Below are 25,780 nucleotides of genomic sequence, written 5' to 3' on the forward strand. Positions count from 1 at the left end.
ACGACTCACACCGGATGTTCTCATCCCGCTTCCGCCAAGGAAAAGCGTGTCATAAGTGCTGGCTTGTCGAATCCATGCTCCTCTTCTTCACCCTCCCGAAATAGCGGCTTACGGTCCGTGTGTGTGTGTGTTGTGTCTGAAGTTGTAGTTTCGAAGTGTGTGTGCAGATATTTACTTTATCCGTCCAGTTCCATCCAACGGCGGTGATAAATGAAACACGCTTGCATTTGGTCTGTCACGTCTTCTGCGTGTTGTGTCTGCGAGACGTTTCAGATGATGACCTGCAGGACCTGCGTCTCCTGCAAGTTATCATTTGGCTCGAAACATGAACCGTGTTTCCATTTAATCGATCAAACAGACTTTGCGACATTTGCACTGAAGCTCGTTTTAATTTCGGGCCGGGTGGATTCTGCGGGCGCTAGAAATCACTCGAGCGTCGAAGACAATCCTGGTCCGGGTCGCGCACACACACACACACACACACACGCCGATAGCTCACTTCTGGAGTGTTGCGTGGAAGGGATGTTTTGAAGGTACTTGACTTCATATGATGGAGATGTATTGTGTAACCTATGCGCTGCAGGCGGGGGGAGGGTACATACCGCAGCACCGAGCCGGTTTCGGCAGAAACTCAAACACATTCACACTCGGACGCGCGCTAAAACACGTCGCTAATCTCGCCGACTCGTCGGCCAATGGCTCACCGCGGCCCGACCGAGCGACCTCTGAACTCATTGTCACTCCGCGGTTGCTTCTGAATACAATCAAAATCCCTTTCCACTCCCCCAGCCGGTCCTCACACGACCCCAAGGGGAACACGTCCTCGCACGCGACCACAAGTCCACATCGTCGCACCGCTTTTCTTAACATCTTCTGTTTGCACATTGTCTCAGAGAACACGCGTGTACCCCGGCGTTCATGTTGGTCTCTGGGCGCCGCCGCCACTCGGTGAGCGAAGGCCGCGCTTCCGACGGCTCATCCGGCCGAAAGGCAAGTTTACAACCCATGTCTATCCGTCCATCCAAAGTATGCAGTGTATTTATATATATATGTGTGCATATGTACAGAGCCTGGGCCTGTCAGAGCGGAGGGTACGAAGGTAGACCTCTTCCTCATTCTTGCTTGATTTATGACTTCAGCCGAGTCCAAAGTCTCCCTCGCTGTGACTCGGATCTGGTCGGGCTCGTCGCCGTATTCCTTCAGCGCGAAGCTACGCTCGACGGTGCTCTCGGGGAGCTGCGAGCTGATGATGCAGAGCGTCTGTGGAGCACGTTCAGTGAAAACCAATGGAGGATAAAAGGACTGTAAAATTATATTGTTTTATTTACATTTTGTACAGCATACAAACAGGGAAGAATAATCCATGAGCACGATACAAAAAGGCGACGTGGAACGGCCTCGGCACACCGGCTCCGGCAGAAGTGCCGTACGTGTTCTAAGGAGGATGAAGATGCCGTAAACTTACAAGCAGGTATTTGTAACAAGGAAGAAAAAGACAAGGAGTTTGTTTGGAGTTTTTCCCAACGAGGCGATTCCTCATGTTCCACTTTCCCTTATCAGTATGTGATCTTCAGCGGTCGACCTAACGTCCCGACAACATGGTCGCCAAGCTTTCCCGAGAGCGTGCGGAATTAAAAAGACCCTAATCCTAACCCGCTATTGAATACGTCTTTACTAAAGGCTCAAAAAACAAGTTTATTAATTCATCATCATTTCTTTTTCCAGTCTTAACCGCAGTAACGGCGTGAGGCCCGCGAAGCTTTCACTGTGAAAAACAAGCGCTTTTCAATCCCGGCGGCTGGAAATGAGCCGAACGTTTCCCCCGTGTTGTGAAAACCTTTGTTTTCAGAACAAGCACCTGGAACCCGTGTTTTTTTTTTAAGGAAAATACATTTCAACAAATCAAAGGGGAACGGGAAGCGGTTCAATAAACTGTGACGGATGTTGTTTACAGGCTCAGTTTGGGAAGGTTTCCTGAGTTCCCTTTGACCGCCCCGTTCGACGGTCTGCTCGGTGGCTCCGCGTGACCCGCCGGACCTTCTTCATACTTTTGTTTTGCTTTGGCGTGATCTCGCCACCTGAGAACACGTCTGACTGTGCCAACAAGGAGTGACTAACAATACACCCACGAACGCGACACCTCCCGAACCGGTGTCTGATACCTCTGCCCTCTTCCCACCCAAAATGCCAAACTGATTTGCAGACCCGCCACGTGTCAAAAGCACATGGGTTCGGAGCCAAAACTGGAAATCTAAGCGTTGTGAATGGAAAACTTTTGTTTTTCTCCCCTTCAGAGGCGAGTGCTGACGAATCCGCTCCGCCTCTCACCGGCAGCCTCTGCGTCACGGCTCTCTTTCCTTTCACTTTGCTCTGAGCCACTGAATCGAAAGAATTGAATTTACGGGGAGGACGGAGGCCTTCGCTTTTGAAAGGCACCCACGCGCTCCGTTGGAGGGGCTTCGGACGGGAGGCGGGAAGCCGCCAGGAGATTAACCACAAGGTTTTGTTGACGGTGACTCTTCTGAACCCGTGCCAGAAATAATCCCCGCCTGATTTTACGGCTCGGTAAACTTTTTTCACCGGATTATTCGCACAATGACATCAAGCGATATTTCACAGATCCAGCCAACCCTGTTCCATAAGTTGCCCTCATTGACCCCATGTTAGCGCGCATGAACAAGTCTACCGATCCACTCGGTTTGCGAGAAGTTGAGTTTTGACTTTGGAATCGAGAAGGTCTATCCGCTTGTGGAAACACACATTAATTTGAGTTTCTTACAGCGTGTTGATGTGGCCGTCGAGGTTACCTTCAAGTGCTACTTAGCTACTGGCAGTGTTTGCTATGTTTCTATCCATAAATGTTGTAAGACCTTGCGCCAGAATGTAAATACTCCAACTAGGCGGCCTTGGTTTCCAGCTTTGTAATTAAAACAGTAACGTGACATGGGCTTTGAAGACTTTTAGCGTTTATTCGTTTAAAAAAATCCCCCCGAATGTACACCTTCGGGGTGTTGAGACCGCTTACCGACCCTCGGCCGGAACCATCTCCTGTGAAATGTTTGCGTCTCGTAGTCGGTGCATGATCGATTAAGAGTTTCGATGCTGGAAATCTATCGCGCTTGATTTAAACGACAGTGACGCCGGAGTAAACTTGCGACCGCTACCTGTTAGCCATGTGCCCACATCCTTCCCAGCCTTTCCTCATACACTCTTGCTCCTTCGCTCAACACTAACAAGGCGCTATGGTCCTTAAAATGAGTGCTCTTCTCGAATGACACATTTTAAAACCTTTTTTTTTTCTTATAAAACAAAACTTTTTAATAGTAAAATCCCGTGAACCCTGATGGGAGCCTACCTTTCGTATTATTTTACCGCCGGCTGGACGGGCCGCTCTGCAGCTCAGGAGTCGTCCGACTCCAAAAGCTCCTCCTTTCAATCCCTTTTCCAGCCATGTGGGGTTTTCACAGTCACAGCGAAGGACTGACCGCCGCCGTTTGCCTCCGAGACGCTCAAAAAGTTGCACCTAGAAACGCGAGCGGCGGCTGCGCAGGGAAGGCCGGGCCAAAACGTGCGGCCGCTTCCTCCCGGTGACCCGTCGCTTCGAAAAGGATTCAGCACCCGTCACATAAATGGGCCCCGATGCTAATTGTTAAGGCTAATTGTAAGGCGACATCCATTTTTGTTAGGGAGGCCGTATCGCCGGTTCAGTGGTGACGTGACGTGCGAAAGTAATTCCAAATGTCAGTCTTGAGAATCCACAGGTACAGTTTAACAAAGTGGAAACCGAGAGGTGAAATATATTTCTTTTTTAAAAAAATACAACGTTACGCTAAATCTTCGCCTCTAATTTGTAGAATCAGCCGATAAGTTGTCCTTTCGATAACCAGATTATTGTGTCGCGGAACTACAACTCCACGCGTTAAACGGAGGAGTCGGACTGATGGCCGTGAAATCGAGCCAGCGATTTGTGTTTAAGGAACGCGGCGATCGACGATGACCTTTTCACCTTGGTTGTGCCCGATATGGTCAGCGGCCGTTCCCCCGAGGCCGAGGACAGGTAATGGCGTCGACGACGCCGGCGCTGTTGCTTCTGTCCCGGGCCGGGATCCTCTCTCGGAGACGCCGGCCCTCCACCTCCTCCTCCTCCTCCTCCTCCGCTGGTCGGAGACGGCGCTCCCAGGATCTGCAGGACGTCCTGCGGCGCGCCGCGGTCCAGGTACTGCCAGGGTCTCTTCCCCGCCGTGTCGCGCCGCTTCACGTCCGCATCGAACTTGTTAACCAGTAGGCGGATTATGTTTTTACTGTTGTACATGGCGGCGATATGAAGGGGAGTGTGGCCGTTGGCCGACCTGGCATTTACGTCCAAGGTGGCGCCTGCTTTTTGAACTCCGTACCTGAAGCCGCATGCGGGGAGAAGACGGCGGCAGGCGGTCAGAGCCCGAGAGGAGACCGAAGACCCGACGGCGCCGGCCGACGACCACCTACCAGAGGGTGTTGAGGACGCGGTGGTCCCCGTGTTTGGCGATCCAGTGCAGCACGGTGAAGCCCGAGATGAAGTCCCGTTTGTTGAGCAGCGAGGAGTCTTCTCTGAACAGCGAGTAGATGTCGGGCCACGCTCCCGCCGCCCCCTTCACCAGCCAGGCGTGCTCCCTGGCCTCCAGAGGAACCAGCGACTGACGACAAAACACAACAGACTTCTGTCCTTTCACGGTTTTCGTGCTTCTCGCTCAGGGGGCGGCTTTCCTCCCTCTGCTTCATTTGAATCGGTTTGTTCAGTTTGTTCAGTTTTCCTCACTTAACCACGGCCCTGAGTTACGAACGGGCTTTGCGATAATATTAAAATACGCGCAGAATGTGCCGGCAGCGGAGCTGCGAGTGAGCATGGATTGTAGAATTGGCCCTTATTCATGCAAATATAAACTTGAAAAGGAAAAAAAAAAAGGTAAAATAGCACGGTCCAAACGGCCGATACGTATGCAAACACTGTAGAGGAGAAACTGTGTTTCGCTTCACGACGAACTGGCTGAACGACAGACCCCTCGAGACCGAGGCCCGTCGTGAAGGGAGGACGGCCCGGAATTCTAAATATGAAGATTATTATGACCTCTTAAAATGGAAATAAAGCTAGTTTCATTTCTTGGCAGTCAAAAGATGCCAATGTGTTGCACCCGCCTGCAAAACCATTTTTCTAGCGTTTCCAGGCCCTACGAGCTTCGCTCAGAGATTCACATGAGCAAGGTAAAAGCAAACATTCAAATTTGCAGATATATTTTGAACTCGTCCTCTTGCATGCAGTGACAGCTGACCGTGCACGCCAGTACATGCAAGAAAACAATGGCGGCAAACGGACACAGATCCATTCTTGCTTTGTCTGCCTCCCCTTTCATTTCCCAACTACCAGGAGGATTTTACATGAACCCGCAATTCAAAACGGTTTCATTTCAATTCTAGAAATAGAATTGTGTTTTGTGTGCAGCTGTTCACGGATTCCATGACGTAGTTCTTTAGCATAGCATGAAGGAAAAAAGATGTATGCACGGTCATCTTCATTTTAGATGTCCAAAGGGTTTTGTTTCCAGGGGAAAAGCGCTTTTACTGTGATTAAAATTCCATGGACTGTAATTTTCCTCCCGCATTGATAACTTGAGTGCTTTCACTCGGACGTGGATGCAGGATCGTTAAAGAAAAAGTAGACAGAAAGCCGACAAAAAGACCAAAAACACATCATTTCGACAGAAATAATGGTCGTCGGCGGCCGAGCCCAATTTCTATGATTCGCCCTGAGAATCGGACAATCTCCTCTCTTGTCCATCGAGGGATTCAGCGAACGACGGACCGACCGCGCCGTTACGTGGCAGGTTCGCACAAAATACTTCCTTTCATACATTTACTTACTTCACCGGGATTGATTTCGTCCGGAGCCGGTTGTGTCAGACGCGTCGGATCGAGCCGGTTTCTCACCTGCCCACCGAGGCCTTCGCGATGGCCGCTCCTCCTCGCGCCCGTCTCGTCCACCTTTTCCGTCAGGTCGGCGAGGCTGCGGGCGCCGGGCGGCGTGGAACAAGACGACAGCGAGGAGGACGACAGGTTGTAGCGGAGGCTGAGCGACGAGGAGATCCGGTGGAGGCGCTGCAGCCGGGCGGCTTCGTTCCCTCTCGGCGCGCCTCTCGCCGCCTCTTCTTGGTGGGCCTGGTCCAGGTCCGTGCACAGGCTGCGGCACATCCTGCTCTTCAGACGCCCGCTGAGGCGCCTGGCGGCGGCGGGGTGTCTGCGCACGGGCGCCGGCGAGGAGGCGGAGCCGTCGCTAGACTCGCCGTCACCGCAGAGATCACCTGCGAGGAGGCAGAAGGGATCATGAGGAAAAAGAGAAAACAAAACGGCACACGCGTGAAGCCTCTTGTTGTTTGCGATCCGGAAGAAGCCAATAGCTGGATTTCATCTACAGTCCAATTCATTGGCTTCTGCTGCCAGAGAGCGCAAAAGTGTTTGTGTACCCAAACATGGGGATAATGTCAAAGTTAAATATTTTAAAGCCGAATTCAGTGTAAGTTGCAGAGACGGCGAAACGTGACGTCCATCTCAGGAGGCTAAAATCAGATTCAGAAACCAATAAAACCCCAACAACTTCGGCGCTGACCTGTGGAGCGGCGGCACGGCAACCCGCTCGGCGCCGAGAGACGGTTGTCATGGAGATGGCGGGTGGAATGAGGCGACGGCGGCGCGAGCGCCACCGCCTCCTGGCTGCGATAGAGCTCTCCTGCCGAGCGATGCCAGGGCACTCTGGCGTGGCGCCGCTGGGCGGTCGGCGGCTCCGGCTCCGGCTCCGGCTCCGGCTCCGGCTCCGGCGCTGGGAGGCCTCCCTGGAATGCGGCCCGTCCCACTCGTTCTCCTGTTCATGCAGATGTTACGTACAACATGTGAGAGCGCCGCATTCTTTCAAAGTGACTTCAACGTGATCCGACAGGCCGAAACCGCGGCCTCGGATTTCTTCTGCGGTGTCAAAACACTCGTCGATCTTGTTTAGCGGACGTTGAAATCCAATACAGACTGAAAAAATATTCAACGTCTGCAGAATGTGAAATGTTTTCTCATGCAAAACTGAAAAACACCAGTTTTTATTCTTACTTACACATAAACAAAACACAGACTATATTTTGTTAGAAATATTAGCTGCTGGTTAGTATTTGACATGGGAAAGGTTTATTCTGACAGTCAATCAGTGATGTTGCATCCCATCACACATCTTGTGTGTGACACTTTATTCTTAATGGGCTCTGGCGTTTTTAAACTTTGGGATCCGAAGCCTCAGAGCCAGTTGCGGTGCGATTTCAAATTTAAATTGCACTTCTGGATAAAGACGGACGGACAGACTGGCGCAGGACGCCGACATTGAAACGGCCCCTGGCCTTGATGATCTAAGATCTAGTTTGATCTGGACTGGACTTATTTTCAGGTTCATGGTTTCCGAGGGCTCGGATGAACGGCAGATATTCCCCGATCCAGAGAAAACCAGAGTTTGTTTGGGACAGAGAGACTCCTACCTGCCGGGTCTTGCAGGTCTTCGGCGCCGCCGTTCTGCCCGGACCCTCTAGAGGAACCCAACGGCGGCCCGTCGCCGCCGGAGAAACCTGCGTCCGACGAGGGCAAGAAGATGTCACGGTGGCTCGACGAAAGCCCCGACCTTTGACCCCGGCTGGGTTCCCCTGGGGCGGCGGCCGGCCTTAGGGATCCGCCGGTCAGCGGACCGGCCTGGGAGGGCTTTGACACGGCCTGGAGACGCCTGGATTCCAAACCCTGGTCCTCCTGCGGCCCGCCGGGCTCCAGACTCCATCCGGGTCCGGCTCTCTGCGGCGCCGCCTGGACGTAGATCCTCGGGACGGCGCTCCCGGCCGGAGGGGAAGAGCGGGTCGGATCAGGAGGCCGCTGGACCACGCAGGGGGACGAGGCGCAAAGGGCTTTGCTGGACGATCCCAGGGGGACACCCGGGGACCAAACGCCCCCGGAGGAGCTCGGCCTCCCCCGGACCTCCGGCTCCTCCTCATCCGCATCCTCGTCGCAGGAACACGCAGACTTGTAGCTCTTCCGGAGCCGGACTCGGCGCGGAGCGGCGGGCTCCGGGTGGAGACCCCCGTCCGGCGGCGGGGCCTCCGGGCCTCGGACCCGCCGGCCGAGCGGAGCGAGACGCGGAGCGGGCGGAGCCGCTGACCCCGAGCCGGTCCCCGCCGGGCGGATCGCTTCGGCGGCGGCGGCTCCAGGTGCCTCCCGCGGCTTCAGGTAGTTGTTGTCGGCCAAGATCCCCGCCGCGGGCAGGACGGCCGCCGCTTCCGGCTGCCGCGGCTTCTCTCCGCCCCCGCCCGGCCCGCGGGGGACCGACCTGCCGGGGACCGGGCCGACGGGGACCGGCTTGCGGGGGACCGACCCGCCGGGGACCGGGCCGGGTGGGATCGGGCCGCCGGGGACCGACCCGGGTGGAACCGACCCGCCGGGGACCGATCCGCCGGGGACCGGGCCGGGTGGAACCGACCCGCCGGGGACCGACCCGGGTGGAACCGACCCGCCGGGGACCGATCCGCCGGGGACCGGGCCGGGCTCTCGCCGTGAGGGCGCCTCGCCGTGGCCGCGGAACTTCTTCCGGAGAACGACGTGAGCGCCGCCCGGCTCCTGGCGGACGGTCGCCACGGAGTTGACGAACTTCTTGAAGAGGTCTCGGTTCCGCTCCCGCTCCGCGTGGTCCCGCAGGAAGAACCTGAAGTGCAGCAGCAGCTCCGAGTTTTTCACCGAACCTCTGCGGCTCTGCAGGAAGCGGAGAACCGCGTCCTGCGTGAGGTCGGCGGCCATTCCTCCGCCCCGCAAAGCGCCGTCCCGCACATTTCAAAGGTCGGCCGGGACCGAAGCCCCGCCCCCTCAGGTGCTTAAGCCCCGCCCACATGTTCTACAATCACTTCTTTTATTGAGAAAATCATCGCAAACACAAAATAATCATAATAATAACAATGACAATAACAACAATAATAATAATAATGAAAATAACAACAATAATAATAATAATGAAAATAACAACAATAATAATAATAGTAACAACAACAACAACAACAACAACAACAACAACAACAACAATAATAATAATAATAACGCCAATACCAATGACGTGTGACGTCTCCTTTTCCTTTGGGGTTTTTCTCCACAGTGAATCCACCTTCTCCATCTGGATGCTCCTCTCACTCCATCCACCTTCACATCCTTCTCCATCCACATCTTCATCTTCCTCTAAACCTCCAATTCCAGCATCCGTCTGCCAATATCTTCACTATTTTGACCCTAACGTCTCCATCTGGCTTCTCCGACCTTCTCTCCGATTAAACCAACATGTGTTACGATCACAATGCAGGGACGGTGTGATGAGAAAAAAGGAATGAACCGATGATCGCGATCAGAAAATAATCATAGCAATAACATCTTCATCTTCTTTGGCTTCCACCTTCTCCATCTAACCCTGTTCTCTGGATTCTCCTCTCTTCATAACGTTTCATCCATCTTCTCTTTGGTTTTCAGCTTGACCTCCGATCCCAGCGTCCGTCTGCCAATATCTTCACGATTGTGACCTAAACCATCTCCGTCTGGCTTCTCTGACCTTCTCCCATTAAACAAACATGTGATATGATCACAATAAAGTGGACCGGCCGATGATTTGATGAGAAAAAGGGAATGGGATCGACGATCGCAATCATAGAATAATCCTGCGGCGAGTCACGAATGTCGGGTTTATGCCGATGTTTGTTTTCGGTGTGATTTCGGGCTCGATTTCGGGAATGATGTGAGTGTGGCTCGAGGCGCCATGAATTCTGTCTTTTCTGAGCCGCGATCGAGGGGAACCCTTCCATGCATTGCAGGCTCGCGTGGACAAAAACAGCTATTGCTCATTAAACAGGCCTTTCCCCGACTACAATCATAACGTGCGACAATTGCGAGACATAAATCGACGTGAGAATAATGTTGATGGTTTAGGGAAAAAGTTGTGAAATCTCACCCTGCCATAGAATTTAAGGGGTCATTTTACAGAGAAAAACATGTCAAACTATTGTCGTATAGAACCAGGATAATATCAAAAATATTTGCAATCCATAAACAAAATAATGATATTGAAAGGCGGCGCAGTTGCATTGATGAGGATGTATATAGACGAGGTCTGACCACAGAACTGAGAGCTCTCTCTTCTTCTATTGTTTCCCCTGATAGGTTCCAAGCACTGCTACCGTAGTTGTGAGCATCTACAAGGTCTGGACACCACAATCACCAACTACTACCTGTCATTTTGCAAGGACTTGTTCTCGATCGTGCGGCGCAGAAGCACAGGTCAGAAGTTCTTCACGCAGACAAACAGCATTTCTCCAAGACCCACGGGGCAAAAGTATAAAAAATGGTAGATAAGCTCCCCGCTGGGATTCTGACAGGGAGCCTTTCCCTGTGGAGACTCTGCCTTCTTAAAAAACGTGCCGGAGGCTCATCGGAAACCTGAAACCATCCCCTACAGAGACAATGAATTTATTGGATTATATTTTCAAACAGAATGAATTCTATTAGAAAAAGGAGAAAACGGTCAATGTGGGTTCAGGTTTTTCAAACGGATCGGAATCAGAGAAACTTTATTTGTCCCCGAGGGGCAGCATCAATAATGTGAATATCAAGAATAAAATAAAGAAAAAAAGAATTTCATATATGTGTGTGTGTGTGTGTGTAAATAAATGACTGTATAAAATGGTGCAAATTGTAGGAGCACTCGCTCTGCATTGCTATAACAAAGATTTCATTAGTGTCATTCCAGGCTGCAGGGCTGCTGGGTGTTGAGGAGGTGGAGGCCGTGGGGCCGCCTATTCCATAGGAATATGGGGTGAGACCATCAACGCTGTGTTGGCTGCGTTAGCTGCGTTAGCTGCGTTAGCTCCGGCGGCTAACAAAGTCTTTGTTATTGACAGTCCGTCTGCTGCGGCGGGAGGAGAGGGAACAGGGAAGACGACCGACACGAGCAGGAGACGGGGAAGACGGGAAGGGATAATCTACGTATGATTAAAAACACCGAAAACCAAGCAAAAAACATAGAAAACCAAAAAAGACAAAAAATCTACTCCGTGCGCCGGAACATGATTTCGTCATAAATATTCCCGCTATCCGTGGAGGTTCTCGCTCATCGAGGCCACGGTCAGATGTTGCCCATCTCTTTTTGTGAACTTCTGAAGATGTTTCATCTCTTACCTGAGAGACTTCTTGGCCCGACGCCTTCCAGGGAAGATCGTCAAGTCCAGGTGCCACAAAAAGAGTTGGATATTATTAAACACATGCACGGCTCCGTAAAGAGACAGACAGTCTTTGAATTATCTCTACAATTAAAACCTGCAGCGTGCGCTGGAAAGCTTGGAAGCTCTGCAAGCGAAAGACAGATTTCTGTGTGTGCGACGGGTGCTGGGAGCGACTCAGGAGCCCAGCGGTGTTTTCAAAACTGCTTTATTTCATAAAAAGGCAAATCACCAAAACACCTTTGAAAATTCTATCATTAGAATCATGCCGTTTGGATATATTTCAAACTGTTCTCTGTAACCTAAAAACAAAATCTGCGCGTGTGGATGGAGAAAATGTCCTTCAAACCTCTGGCGGGGATCAAAACTCCCTGCAACCTCAGCAAGAAATCAATAAATACAGAAACACACAAATGGGTGTTAAAAAAACATAAACCCGATGCTCTACTGAAAGATGAAAATGAATGGATTATAATACACTGGAAACTACGATCACGTACAAAGTGATGCAAATATACCGTATACATATACATATATATATATATACATACATATATATACTGTATACATGCAGTGCAACGTTTGTCTTGTGTGCAGGATGAAATCAGTGGAAACAAATGATATGTTGGATAACAGAAGCACCCGGACCGACACGAGCCATCGTTCACGGTCGGCAGATATCGCATTGAATAACAAAGTCCTTTTTTTGTGTGTAAGAGCAGAAAAGAGATTTGGGTTCCAGGCGTGTCGTGGGAGGGCGCTGCAGCCATAACATACTCCAGGTGGCGTGGCTTCTGTATGCAGAGCTCCGGTTATGTCACCCTGAAGCCGGCGGACCTTTTAAAAACACTCCGGATGAAGTGTGAAACATTAAAAAAACAAAACCATCATTTGCTGATTTACAAATTGGACATTTTAGGGAAGCTCATTCTTTGGGGAAATGCAGCAAAGAATAAACCCAGGAGTTCCAACCTTCGACATGTGTTTTAAACATCGAGTCTCAACGTGACTTGTTCAGGGACAAAAACCAAAAAGGGCTGTAATCGCAAGCAGGAAGAAGTGAGAGGAAACGCTTCCTGAATAAAAAACCAGCTGGAGATGAAGAGAAGAGGTTTAGCTGCAGATGTTTTAGCCCAAACTGTCCGGTGTGTTAGCGTGCCGAATGGGACAATTAAATTGACAAATAACACGACCTGTTCATTCATGCATCCTGTTGTCTATCCTGGCCGGGAGGCGGCTTCACCCGGTCCGTCATTCACACTCCTGACAATTTAGTGTCTCCGGCGAAGCTCCTGCACGTTGTTTTTGGGAAGCGGAGAACCCAGAGGAAGCCCAGGCACCAGCGGGGGGAACACCGAGCGTCCCGACCCTTCTTGCTGCTCGCCAGCGGACGATGGCGGCGTTCAGGACAGAAAGCTCACCTTGCAGTTCGCTTCCAGAGAGCTCTGTGCGGAGCCGACGCCAGCCGGATTCCTTTTTCCACTCAGCTTTCCTGCTTTCCGCCTCTCAGACCTCAAAGAGCACGTCCACGTCAGCGCTTTGGGTTCTGATCTGCAGGACGTCCAGCCGGCCAACGACGGCCACCTGAGAAATGGAGATACTCAACAACATGACCGCGTCCAGATGGATTATATTTGCCATTTTTTCCCGCTTTGCTGCTTTCGGTGATCTGACGTCTCCCTCTGCATTTTGAAAACACAGCAGATGTTGCAGAGACGGCGGGGTCTTTACCGCGGCGGTTCGGTGAAACACATTTTCCCGCCCTTCCTTTCCCCGGAGGCCTCGAGGTGGCAACTTTTAACAAAGGACGTCTTTGCCGACTGAGCTGCGGGAAGAAGGCGCGGGGAAAAAAACAGAAGAAAAACACGCCGTCGCCGAGCCACGGGCCTAAAAACGACACCGCAGACGCAAACATTTCATCCGGCAGAAGCCGAGCAGAGGCTTCTTTGTGTTTGGGAATAAAACCTACAGCAGACGGAGGAGCGGCTCAAGGTGTCGCTCCTCCCCTGCAGAGAGGAGAACCTGCATGGTTCATCCCCACTGACATCCTCTTTCTTTTCAGGGTGAAAACACAGAACGTGTCCGAAGCTCAGGGTACAAACGGCACGGAGCAACCAAAACAAACAAAACAAAGCAGTGGCAGGTATATTTGTCTATTTTCTATTTATGAAAAGCAAGTACAATCTTTCAAATGTGCACTCAGAAGGACAGAATCTTCAAACCCCTTTTTCTGCTTTACACAATCTTTGATGCAGCCTTGTGTATATCCACACACACACACACACACACACACACACACACACACAGGTTAACCTTCTCACGGCAGTCAAAGTAAATTCCACCGATGTGTTAGAAATTGCTTTAATGCCTTTAATATCATTTGTTTCTCTCTAGTATTCGTGCTGTGATTATAAGTGCGACTGCTTGCGGTTCCAAGACTTGGTGTTTTCCAAGGAGTCATTAGGGATGCATTGAACACACACACACACACACACACACACACACACACACACACACCAGCTCAGGCCTCCGGGGTTAAATAAAGTGCCGCGAGATTCTGTGACGATAAACGAGACGAGACTTAGTTTAGCTTTGTGCGACGCTCTCCTCTCTTTGGACCATTTCTTCCTCTGCGATCCCTGGCTGCGCGTCGGACTCTTTCTTTTTCCGCGGCGCCGTTTGAAAAACAGGAGCTCGTGAAATTCCAACCAGATCTTGATGTGCGGAGTCACTTTTAGATTTTATAGTTCAAATATTGGATTTGAGAGCAAAACGCCAAATTTCAATTTTTTTTCCTTCATTCGCTATCTAAACCTCTCGTCCTGCCGTCGGGCTCACGGTCGTATGAATGTTTCCTTTCACGGCCCCACAGTGAAGATACTTCCGGTACCGGAGGCCGTCCGAGCGGTCGGCGGGCGAGACGGCGCCGCAGACGGAGACGTACGATCGGTCGCTCTCTCATTCGCCCGTCAAACAGGGACTCGGCATTGACTTCTTTCCTTTTGCCGCTGCGCTGACTCTCCTGTAACCCCCAAATGATAAAGTAATAAAGGTCTATTGGCCTCAGATGAGGCCTCCATCACACCAACAACCTGCACCGCTTTAACTCTTTTCCAAAAAACAAGGTTGCATTCACGTGAATACATGTTACGTCCGCGACGTCTTTACTCTCAAATCAACACATCCAATGCAGATTCAATACAACCTTCACGGATTAAAATGCAGCGGGAGTTTAAAAATGTACAAGTTTACAAGTCTGGAGTGTTTCTCCGGCGGCGGCAGAGGCGGACGCTCAGGCGGGCCGAGGTCCGAGGTTCTCCTGGGGTGGAAGGTTTGTCGAGGCGCGGGCGGGATGAGGAACGCGTCACGGGCCGTGAACGCCGCGTCCAGGTTCCCGCCGTCCTCCTGAGCTCAGAGCAGCCGCTGAGCTCTTTGACGTCGCCGGCGTCCGAGGTCACAGCGAGGTGACGGCGGGGGTCCTGACGGCGTGCGCCGCCTCCGGAAGCAGCGCCGGGAACGGCGAGGAGCGCGGCGCCGGGCCCGGCGGCGCCGCCAGGCTCTCGGCCAGCCGGGCCAGCCGGTCCTCCCCCTGACGGATGAGGTCGTCCAGGCGCCGCTGGCGAATCAGGAGGGAGGGTTTGCCGCTGACAAAGCGGCGGTAGTCTTGCAGCTGCGTCTCGGTGAGGTAGCGGGTCAGGATGGCGTGGACGACGCGCTGACGCCGGTCCAGGTTCTCCTTCAGCTCCCAGGCGTCTTCCGTCTGACGGAGGAGCTGAGAGCGCTTGTGATGCAGGGATTCCTGAGAGGAGAGGTCACATTAGCCTCGCACGCCGCAGTCCGTTTAGATACCAGCGCCGTCCAGCCGGGAGGGTTCGGCCTCAACATGACCTTCACAGGATCACAGAGGCGTCAAACCGCTCCCGGCTGTTTCTGGGGGATAAAACCCAGCCAGAACCCGCACAGGGACGGGGAAATGCAAACTCCGTGCGGTCTGGACCCGGCCGGCCGTCTGGACCCAAACTAACTACACCGGGGGTCGCAACCCGTAACACCCAAAGAGACATTTGGACCCGGTTTCCTCGGAAAAGAAAACACTGGAAGCCGCAAATAATTTTTGACGTCTAAAATAAAGGCACCACTGTATATATTGCTTTTTATTACCTTTACACTTTGTATAAACAAGTTTGTAGCGTGTTGCTTCTGAAATTCACAAAGTATTACGGAGAAAATTTAATTTTATTGATGTAATGAACTCATTTTGCGCTTTGGGCTTTCAGAGCGTGTAGCGGAGCCTTGACCTGAATTTTAAAATTAAATCGGGAAAAAAATCACTGCGTCAGTAAACAATAAAAAATAAATATTTGCAAAATATCTTCCTAAATATTTATTTTACTTCAGTTTATGGCACTTCTGCTCCTGAACTTCTGCGCACAGCATCTGCAAACCGGGACTTTACCGGCTGGCGGGTATACCGGCTTCCGCCAGTGTGACGTTATTTTGAGCGACCAAAAATAATAAATATAATTTCATTTAATATTTCAAGATCACAATAATCCTCTAACTTAGAACTAAAAGTTAAAAAAAGGAATTAACACCGATAAAATACTCTTTAATTAAATATTTATCATCTATTTTCCCAAGCCGCTCGGAGCCGCGGTGTAAAGATGAAGGAGCCGCGGGTTGGCGACCCCTGGTCTAGACTATCGAACAGCGGCGCTTCTTGGTGCGGAATCGCTTTTTCCCCATAATTCATTGAAAAATGAATAATCACAAAGAAAGAGCTGTGAACGCCGGCCGAGTCGACGGCGATCCTTCGCCTCGCCGTGACTCTCAGGAGCTCCACTCGGGAGTCGCTCACCCTCTCCTCGGCGGCGTCCTCCGGCGTCAGCTCGTCGCTCCGCGGGCCCAGCAGGGACTTGTCGATCCTGGACATCCGGCCGCACAAAGACAGCAGCAGGTTCACGATCCTCTCCAGGTCTCCTGCGAACACGGCCGGGTTTCAGTCGTTTCCGCTGGCGGCGGGCGATTCGAACCCGAGCCCGACGGGAGCCGGCGTTCTCCTACCGATGAACATGCTGTACTTGTCCCTCTCGTTGCTCTTGCAGAGCTCCTGCACCAGCGAGTCCACGCTTCCGCCCAGCTCCTGATGCCGCCGCTGCTCCTGGAGCAGGGCCTCCCTCTCCTGCTGCAGGGCCTTCACGCTGGCCCGCAGGGCCGCGCACAGCTCCATCTGCCGGAGACGGACGGAGCCGTCAGAGGTTTGTCCGGACGCACGGACCAACGCGGAAAATGAACGACGACGTTCCGGAAAACACCGCGCACATAATAAATATACATGGAATCTGTACAATCTAACGTCGGCGTAAAATAGAAAAAATATTTGGCTTGCAAAGAATAGCGTCCACTAATCAGAGGAAAGAGTTTCAGACCGAAGGGAAATATTACACGATTCGAACGGATCGAAATATCCGATCAAAAACGAAACGTTGAAAAATAACGATCCGAAGAATAACGAGCTTCAAGGTAAAAATTTGGGATTAGATGCCAAATAACAGACGTGAAAAGGGAGTGTCGTCTGGCCTGGATTCCGTATCGCAAAGGACTGGAAAAGAAAAGGACGCCCTCCGGCCATCACGTCGCTTCTATCCTATTCTTATCGGGACGCATCGAGAAGAAACGACGACTCTTCAATGCTTTTCCACCTTCCTGCCGTCCAGATCTTTCTCCTCTTGGTCCAGACTGGTCTCCACCCCCTGACCCGCCGCCGCGCCCGCAGACGAATCACAGACGCCGTCTTGGATCCTGACGTGGAGAGAGAACACGAGATGTTGCTTCCTTCCAGTGAAGTTTCATTCATTCGTTCATTCATTCATTCATTCATTGGGTGATTATGGTGCGGGTGCGCCGCCCACACTTCATACATCTTTGGTTTTTATTTTCACCTTCAATGTCACCATAGCACTGCGGAGGTCAGAAACAAAATCAAATGCAAGTAGACAGCCAGACGATCAAATCATATCATAAAGGATTTCAAGCGAGGACTGAGAAGAAAGGAGGGAGCGACCAGCTCCTTGTTACAATTATCAACAAAGACCGACAAAAACACCATTCAATAGAGGTTAATATACATGTTTCAACTAAAAAGTCAAAAGGCCGTAAGACATCTGAGTTGAATCTATGAGGGATTTACTTTTAAACCACAAGTTTCCCCGGACCCTGGAGTTGGTCCCGGTGCGGCGAGCGTGGCCACAAGATGTCAGTGCCGTCCCTGCCTTCAGGCCTTCGGGCCTTCGGGCCGTCCCCGCTGCCGATCCGCCCGTCGTCGGCCTTCGGTCCGTTGCGGACGGGACCCAGGCGAAGAACGCAATAGTTTTTCTAAAATAACCCCGTCCCTCCCGACCCCGCCCGCGCTAATTTATCTCCGCCGCCGACTTCTCCCACACGGGCAAAGCGGTCGGTCCCGTCGGATCAGGTTCGTCGGGTCCGTCCTGTTCCGGCTGTCGGCTCCGTCCGGCCGGTAACCCTTCACCGCCATCCGCCTTCAACGTTTACTAACATCCGCAGCGCTCGTGTCGCTGCTCTAACCTTTGGCGGACCGCCGGCGATTCGGCAAACATCGGCGGCCCGATGCGTGAAACGTCACGTCGCTCTGAATGCGGGCGTATCCGCTGTCGTCCCGATGTTGTTTTAACCGGAATTTACAAAGCTCGGCGTACAAAGGATCCTGCCTCATACATGTCAGTCAGTGAGCACCGGGCACAGCGTCCACTCCCACAACGTCAGGAAGAGGCCGACACGCCCCCGATGAGCCGATCTTCACATGATTCACCGCTGTACGTCACCCATTCTCTGTACGCCGGGACAGACGGGAGCCGAGAAAGAGCTGGAATTCAGTTTGCAAGTGTGCCGCTGCCCTCTCGCCGCCCGTCACGTCATCCCAAACTCTACTGTCTGTTCTAAACCACATCCCGCGCACCTGTTCGCTTCACCGACCGGCTGTTTACTTCCGGTCGGCTGTGGTTTCCAAATTGTGGATGAAGTGAAAAGGTGCGGGAGCGCCAGGTGAAGAAGAGCGACCGAACACCGCGGCGGCTCTTTGTGCCTCAGGACGGCGGCTTCGGCCGGACGACGATCCGCTCCGTGACTTTTTGGACACTCGCAGGCCGGGTTGTCCGACGGCTTCCTCTTTCCGGCGGCAGATGAGAGGAGGAAGCTGTCGGCGAACCAGAACCGCCAACTGAGGCTCGCGCGGAAATTGCGCCTCCTCCACTTACATATGGTGTAACGCAAAGATGGCCGTCTACAAGTGGGGCCTCACGGTTGCATAAACACACTCGCTACGTCGGGGCAGAATTCCCGTTTCCATCTAGCCGAAGCGAAAGGCTGCGGCCAAGACGAGCACAGAGAAGCACGTCAAGCCGTCCAAGACCTTCCGCTACTCCTTCTGAGCCTCTTGGACGCTAAGAAGCGTCCCGGAACTGCTCTCTCAAATACGAACATGAAATGGAAGACGAGCGAAACGACGGCCCAGGGATCCGGCGGCGACCGGCGACCTCGCCCATCGCCCAATCACAGCTGGGAAAAGCTCCGCCCCCCCGCGACCCCGACTGCGGATGCACGAATAACGCCAGAATGGTGTTCAAAAAATGACACATCATGTTTGATTTGCAGGATATTTGCAGGATATCATTACCTGTGATCCTTAACTGTTTTGCACTTTAAAGTATCAAGCGATAATGGAGTACGATATGTGGTTGGTATTTCTATTTCATAGCAGCGGCGCGGTGGTCGGCCCCTGGTCCAAGTCTGACGTTGGACCAGAGACCAGACTGAGGCTCCTGCCCCTTTTGGAAGTCGCTTTGGATGAAAGCGTCTGCCAAATGACTGCAATGTAATGTAATGTAATGTAATGTAATGTAATGTAGTGTAATGTAGTGTAACATAATGTAATGTGATGTAATGTAATGTAACATAATGTAATGTAATGTCATGTCATGTCATGTCATGTCATGTCATGTCATGTAATATAATGTAATATAATGTAATGTGACCCTGACCGCTCCATAACCCTGAATGAATGACAGAACCGCGTTCATTCATGCCCAGTTAAAGAAAAGCATGCTAGAAATACCTGTCTTCTACTCTGCCGCTCCCCCGGCGTTGCAGGAGTGTTTTACCGGCCACGTTGCTGTTTTGAAAGATCTCCTCCAGAAGCTCCACTGTACATTTGCCCCCTGAAAGGTCCAGGACGGAGGCCATGGAGCGGTCCTGGAGCACCTGTGCACGGCCAAGAAGTGAGTCATAAAAACACGATTCACGCTAGCCGCTAGCCGCTAGCAGCTCACGGATAAAAGCGGACTGAATCATAGTGCCGATAAAAACAATACATTTTTCAAATGCGGCTCCTTTGCAACCTTGTGGAGACGTGAAGGTACTTGAGAGCCATCTAGTACGGCCACCATTATTGAAAAGAAAAGCTAAATGTGGCTGCTGTCACGGGATTTGTTGACGCGTTCATGACTTGTAACGTGTCACCAGTGTGGAGCAGAGGATTGACAAACACCTTGACCGGATGAAACAGAGCCCAAGATTGGGCCATTTTCAAAGGTTTTCATTGAAAAACCTCCTTCGGCTGTGTGTGCGTGCCGTGTGTGTGTGTGTGTGTGTGTGCGCTGGACTGACTTATGACACGCGGGAGATAATTAGAAATGCCGAAATGTAAGTGGACTCTAGATTGTCTGCGGTTGTGAGTGGCGCTGCAGGGTGTGCGTCTTCCCTCTGGTGTTGCAGGTTCCTCGCTAGCCGTCCACCATCAATATTAAAGCTACCGTTGTATCACCTCAGCTATTAGCATGTAGCAGCGACCCGGCCCACGCCAGTCTACCCGGGCCGGTGGAGGCAGACGGATCTGTCCAAGGTTTCCGGCCAGCGAAAGGCAGCGTTTCCTGGCCGCTCGTGGAGTCTCGCTCCTGAGGGCGTGTCGGGTTTCTGTCGAGTCATCGTGACTCGGCGGCGTAAACGTCGAATCCGCGAGGCTAATCAGAGCCGGCTCCGACCATCGAAAGCCAAAGAGACCGAGAAACCCCCGAGACTTTGCGGTCGTCTCACGTGTTGAGAGGCGGCGTGAGAACGGAGACGGCGGCCTTCGGCGACCCACCAGCTGGCGGGCCAGCGCCTCCACCCGCTGCTCCTCCGCCGTTCTTTCCCTCTTGAACGGCATCAGGTACGCGATCTCCAAGGTTTCCCGGGACTCCGGAGGGTCGACGCAGGAGAAGCGCGACGAATCGCCGGGGGGATCGCCGGAGGTCTGAGGCTTCGGGGCCGGAGGAAGGCCGGGGAGGGGCGGCGGACTGACGGAGGAGGAGGAGCGAGATGAAGACTTCCTGGCGGGAGGGACGGAGCTCCCGGGGATCTCTGAGCTGAGGGCGGGGGAGCAAACAGAACATCGGACAAAATCAACAGAAGGCGGGACGGCCGGCGAGCGCCGTCGTGATTCGCTGAGATTAAAACGATCTTGCATTGACTACGGGATCAATGCCAAACCCACTGTCCCACCGCCGGCTCCGCCACGCCCGGGTCCCGCTCGCCGCCGTCGGCCGGGGGAGGAGGAGGAGGGAAGGCGTCGGCCTCCCCGACCGGTGAAGGAGGCGAAGGAGGGTTTCGCAGAAAGACTTCGTCCAGGTCCTCCGGCGAGGATCCCTCGGAGGCGTCCGTCGGTCCTCGCCGCCGGACGGAGCCGAGGAGGGTCGACCCGGACGGGGCGGCGACGGAAGGAGGAGGCGAGCCGGCGTCGCCTCCGATCTCCGCGACGCCTCCGTGATGCTCTTTCGGAGAGAGGTCCGACGTCTCGGCGGCCGGCGCGGTCGCTTCGCGCCCGCCGGCGACGTTCCGGTCGCTCACGCCCGGGAAGGCGATGGCGTCCAGGCTGGCCAGGCTCAGCCTGCCGCCGGCGTTCCACCCGGGCGAGGACAGCGGGCAGGGCAGGCCCACGGACGCCGCCAGCGCCGAGGTGCTGAGGGCTCTCTGACGCTCGCTGCTCTTCTGCTGAGACCTCTCTCTGTGCGAGGCGGCTGCAGGACAACCACACAGAGAAGAAGTCGGAAGGGATTCGTCACATGATGAAAGACTCAACTGAGCCGAGATAACCTGACCCGGAAGGTAAAGTCTGGACACCAGGACATGTATGTGATGTAGGACACGCCTCCGCCGCGGAGGCTTGGGGTCGGACCGGTCAGTCTTTTGTGAGAGTTAAATGGCGCCGGCGAAGGGCCGGAGGAGCTTCGTGGTGCCCACCTGGTGGAGGCGCGGCGGCGGGCCGGGCGGCGTCGCTGCTCCCTGGAGGCGGAGGACGGTCAAGGAGGTCCAGGGGCCTGAGAGACACTGTCATTAGTCTTGTCCTTGGTGTGTCTACGCCACAAAACGTCCGCTCTCGCACGCGTACCTTTCTCAACCCACATTATTTACGTTTGGTTCTATCGGTCTCGGCTTGAGCCGCCACTTAAAGACGTGCGCGTATGGTCCGGTCCCGCCGCGGTCGGCTCATGTCGGACATCTCCGATGCGGGCCGGCTGTAAAGGTCGCTCGCGTTCGCCGTTATATTTATAAACCGGACGGACGAACGCAGAATTCCTGCCTTTGACCTCCGACCTCCCGGTTTTGAGAGCAAACATGTCTGAAGGAGTTTGGACTTAATGAATCCCTGCGGGCCGGCGTTGGTATGTTGTTTATGTTCCTCGTCGGTGCCAGGGAGTTTTCTCCCGTCCCCTCCTCACGCCTCCGCCCACCTTCCTCCACTCCTTCCTCCTGGATCTGCTCCCAGTAGTTTCCAGCAGCAGCCCCCCCTTCTTGTCCTGGACTCTTTCCTCTGGAGCTCCGTCTCCTCTCTCCTTTTTCGTTTGCCGTCTTTACTCTCCTCTTTATTTGCCCGGTTCCTCGTTTCCGAGCCACACCTCTTTCCTTACGCTCGTCGGGTTCCTTCGGTCTTCTCCTTCGTCCGTCTCTTCCTCATCTTCCCCATCTCTAACCCTCAGCCGCCGGCAGCTCTCATAAGGCCAGGGTTCATTTCAAAGCATGAATCAGGCCTGAAGCACCAACACACACCGACCGGTTCTATACAGCCTATTATGGAAGCGAGCTCGGCGGCGACCCGCTTTCCCATCGGCCTTCGGTTCCCTCATTTTCGCGAAAGTGGCGAAATCGCGATGGCGCGTCTGTTTTCTACCCCGGTGTGAATGCAAACGCTGACGTACCTGTCGTCGGTCCCGGGAGTGTGTTCGGCGTCGGAGGCGAAACCCGACAGCCTGAAGTCCTGAAACACACGGAGGATTTTATCTTACAGGCCGGACGGCGACTCTTTAACAAGGAGGCTACTTGGTTTTTGTCTGAAGAGCTCAGTTCGGTAAAACTCCACGTGACCAAAATCCCAACGGTTTCTCTCTCCGTGACCCATTTGATGATTTTGGAGGTTCTACATTTTAAAGATGGCCACGAGCTCTGTCCGGTGTCGCCGTTTGCCGTCGGGGTCGATTCCGGAACCCCGTTCCCAAGGCGACCGAGCGCCCGAATTTGTCTTCACTTGGGATTCATCGTGGAAGCGCGACCTTGGAGACTTCCATTCTGCAAAGGTGGTCCTGAGGCTGACGTTTATGAAGGAGTTCTGACAGAATGTCATAAAATGAATACCGTCATCGATCATTTAAACTGCTCATGGTATTCCGATGCTGACGGCGGAGTTCGCAAAACACCACGGAAACGACCGCCGACCACGCCTGACGACCTTAAAAAGACTGCTGGTGATGAACGTGTCGGAGACACGGCGATAAATAGCCGGTCTGGAATGCGGGAATGCATCGAAGGAATCCGCCGGGAGCCAAATCTGATCCCTGAGAGTTCCTTCCTGTTTCCAGCGGCGGAGCAAACGTAAAGATCGCACCGCGATAAGTAGGTGGAAGCTCAATGATGGTAAATGGGAGCGGGCAATAAAGAACCCAAAAATACCGAGAAGATGGGTTGAGACGGATAAGGTCCTGCACGGTGAGCTGTCACTCCGTCTGAATGTACCATAATGATGTTTATGCCGCCAAGGCTTCCCTGATGGCCCACGCAGATTAAACACATCCATCATCTTCGGTCCCCTCGAGGAGGCCCGAGATCTGTGCACGTTTGCGTGTTGTATGTATACGTGTCTGCGTTATCGAAGCTCATCGGACCACAGCCGGCCGCCGTCTCTGGCTCGCCGGCACCCGACAGGAAACGGCGAGGACTCTGGACGCTTCCTGCGTGACTGGAGGTCTCTGGAGCCCCTCGACCCGATCGGCATTATTATGATTCAAATGAGCGTCGAAATCAACGATATTCGTCGACGAAGAAATGGGCTGATTGGCCTCAGAACCCTCAGAACCACCTTCGCCACTTTGTCTGCCGGCTAAAATAGTTCCTTTTTCCATTCCAGCAGGGAACCTTCAAATCTTTGTACTTCAGACCTTAAAACACTTGATAGCCTTAACCTTGACTATTTATATTTTATTGTATTTCTTATTCTCCCTCCTTCCTACTATTATCTATTATTGTTATGTTTTTGCTTGAAACTCTGGCACAACAATTCCCTTCGGGATAAATAAAGTTGTTCTTATCTTATCTTATTTTACCGACTGATTTGCACAAGAGGCTGCGGGAAGTGTGTGTGTGTGTGTGTGTGTGTGTGTGTGTGTGTGTGTGTGTGTGTGTGTGTGTGCAGAAGTTTTACCTGGTCTAGCCTCTCCACGATGGGGGAGGAGCGTGAGCGTACGTGCTGCGGAGGCGTTGGCCGGTTGTCAGAACGCTCCAAGAGATCCTCAGCGGAGGCCGATTTGTTCGATCCCAGAGACGAGCCGCCGCCCGCCGCGCTCGCGTTCGGCCGTGTCGACGTCCCCGGTGCGAAGTGCTGCCCCGCCGCCGGCGTTCGGTGGCCCGAATCTGGTGTTGGAAAGGGGCCGTGGCTGGCGGCGGCGCTGCAGGCGCACAAAGGGAGGCGGGTTTTAAACCCGGCTCTTCATCCGGCGTCACGACCGAAATTCATCTTCAGTCACTTTTTCTAGGATGAAATTATTCTGACGTCCCATATTTTCCCACCGGCCGCGACAGTGAGCTACTGAACTACAAAAATCCATTTCTCTGGCCTGTGTCACCTTGGTGGCGGGTGAGCGGGAGGCCTCGGCGTGGTCACCCGTCCCGGGTAGTAGAGGTTGGACTGGAAGCTTTGCAGGTCGGCGGCATGAGAGAAGGAGGACCACTGAGGCCTCTCTCCTGACGAGAAGCTCCGGTCGAGGGCGGCGTCCTGGAGCGAGAACATGCTGGAGGCCGAGGAGATGCTGAGGGTGTCTGAGTGGCAGGAGGAGGCTGGAGAGAGACGGGGGAGGACGGGGGGGAAGCGAGGAAAAGGAAAGGACGCCTTAACCGGTTTGTCGCTCGGCTCCGGACCGCCACGTCCGGGCGACGTCCCGTCGGACGCCGAGCGGCTCTCCGGCGTCGCCCACCTCTGTGGTTGGTGTGTTCAGGCTGGATGTAGGCGCTCTGAGGCCTCTGCGCCAGCCTCTGCCCTCCATCCTCCCTCCTGACGCCTCTCTTCCTCTCCACGTACTCGGCCAGAGCGTCGTGCTGCAGCTGCCGCAGGTCCGGCCTCCACGCCGCGCTCTGCGACGCCCCGAGTTCAAACACCTTCCGCCGGTCGGCCACGCTAGTTTCTGCCGGACAAGGAGGGTGAGGGGTGGGCGGGGCGAGGTTAGCTCGCCGGCCGGAAAGGGATCGGCACGGGATTTATACGCCGAACCCTAAATCGACCGTTCGTGACTCTTGAACGCCGTCTTGACACCACGGCGTCCCGCCACGCTTCCCGACACGCGTCAATGCGACGAACGCAAACAGAAACACGGAAGCGCTTTTCAAAGATCTGGCGGCAGGAGCGCCCGGTCTTCACGGCGAACACGTTACCTCCTCCCAGCTTGAAGAGAGCCGTCGTCTCGGCGTCCGAAACCCCGACTTCGTTGATGTTCTCCGGCTCGGAGTACGAGCGTTTCTTCTGGTCCGCCATCAGCCGTTTGCGTCCGCAGATCCTCATCGGGGCCGGGGGCCCGACCGCCGGGACGCTCGGGAGGGCCGGGGGACTCGGCCCTCGGACCTCCGGACCCACCATGTGGCGCTCCTTGGGGGCGTGGGGGGACGTGACTCGAGGGCCGAGGTGGGTCTGCGGGCCGATGACGATCCCCTGTGGCTTGGGCATGGTTTTAGGGCCTTTCTTCTCCAAGGAGTGGTGCTTGGCGGGGACGGGAAGAGCCCGGTGGGCGCCGGGGACGGCGGAGCCGCCCGAGGGAGCCGCGGGATGCGACGGGTTGACGGAGGAGGTGAGGTCTCGCCGTTTGAAGGATGTGGATCTCAGGACCTTCGACTGGGCGTCTTTCAAGGAGTCCTTGTAGGACCTACGCAGAGGAGGATCTCCATGTTAGGGCGGCAGG

At 53.7% G+C, this 25,780-nt stretch overlaps 2 protein-coding genes across 8 annotated transcripts in view; both read right to left on the reverse strand.

Moving 5' to 3' along the window:
* Positions 1 to 1,300: 1,300 nt before the first annotated feature.
* sowahb (sosondowah ankyrin repeat domain family member B) lies at positions 1,301 to 8,845 on the reverse strand. Its single transcript, XM_086170750.1, has 5 exons — positions 7,542 to 8,845; positions 6,638 to 6,889; positions 5,962 to 6,332; positions 4,486 to 4,673; positions 1,301 to 4,394 (listed from the first exon to the last, which is right to left on the reverse strand). Exons 1-5 carry the CDS (start codon positions 8,836 to 8,838, stop codon positions 3,920 to 3,922), a joined length of 2,583 nt encoding a protein of 860 aa, XP_086026876.1. The 5' UTR covers positions 8,839 to 8,845; the 3' UTR covers positions 1,301 to 3,919.
* A 4,802-nt stretch (positions 8,846 to 13,647) lies between these two features.
* shroom3 (shroom family member 3) overlaps positions 13,648 to 25,780 on the reverse strand; it is a 60,439-nt gene continuing 48,306 nt past the window's right edge. For 5 of the 7 annotated variants that reach the window (XM_086170209.1, XM_086170210.1, XM_086170211.1 and 2 more), the window contains 13 exons: positions 25,260 to 25,744; positions 24,806 to 25,012; positions 24,458 to 24,668; positions 24,037 to 24,280; positions 22,541 to 22,599; positions 21,585 to 21,661; positions 20,839 to 21,361; positions 20,449 to 20,710; positions 19,423 to 19,568; positions 16,994 to 17,093; positions 16,356 to 16,521; positions 16,150 to 16,271; positions 13,648 to 15,090 (listed from right to left, as the gene is read on the reverse strand). In XM_086170209.1, the coding sequence (XP_086026335.1) occupies positions 14,746 to 15,090; positions 16,150 to 16,271; positions 16,356 to 16,521; positions 16,994 to 17,093; positions 19,423 to 19,568; positions 20,449 to 20,710; positions 20,839 to 21,361; positions 21,585 to 21,661; positions 22,541 to 22,599; positions 24,037 to 24,280; positions 24,458 to 24,668; positions 24,806 to 25,012; positions 25,260 to 25,744 (2,947 nt within the window). In that variant the 3' untranslated portion in view covers positions 13,648 to 14,745. Of the gene's footprint in view, positions 15,091 to 16,149; positions 16,272 to 16,355; positions 16,522 to 16,993; positions 17,094 to 19,422; positions 19,569 to 20,448; positions 20,711 to 20,838; positions 21,362 to 21,584; positions 21,662 to 22,540; positions 22,600 to 24,036; positions 24,281 to 24,457; positions 24,669 to 24,805; positions 25,013 to 25,259; positions 25,745 to 25,780 lie in introns of those variants that run through there. The other 2 variants (XM_086170215.1, XM_086170214.1) reach the window with 2 other exon arrangements.

This window comes from Fistularia commersonii, chromosome 23 (assembly GCF_037954325.1).
Source record: "Fistularia commersonii isolate RoL2024-O1a breed Wild chromosome 23, RoL_Fcom_v1.0, whole genome shotgun sequence".
Classification (NCBI taxonomy): Eukaryota; Metazoa; Chordata; class Actinopteri; order Syngnathiformes; family Fistulariidae; genus Fistularia; species Fistularia commersonii.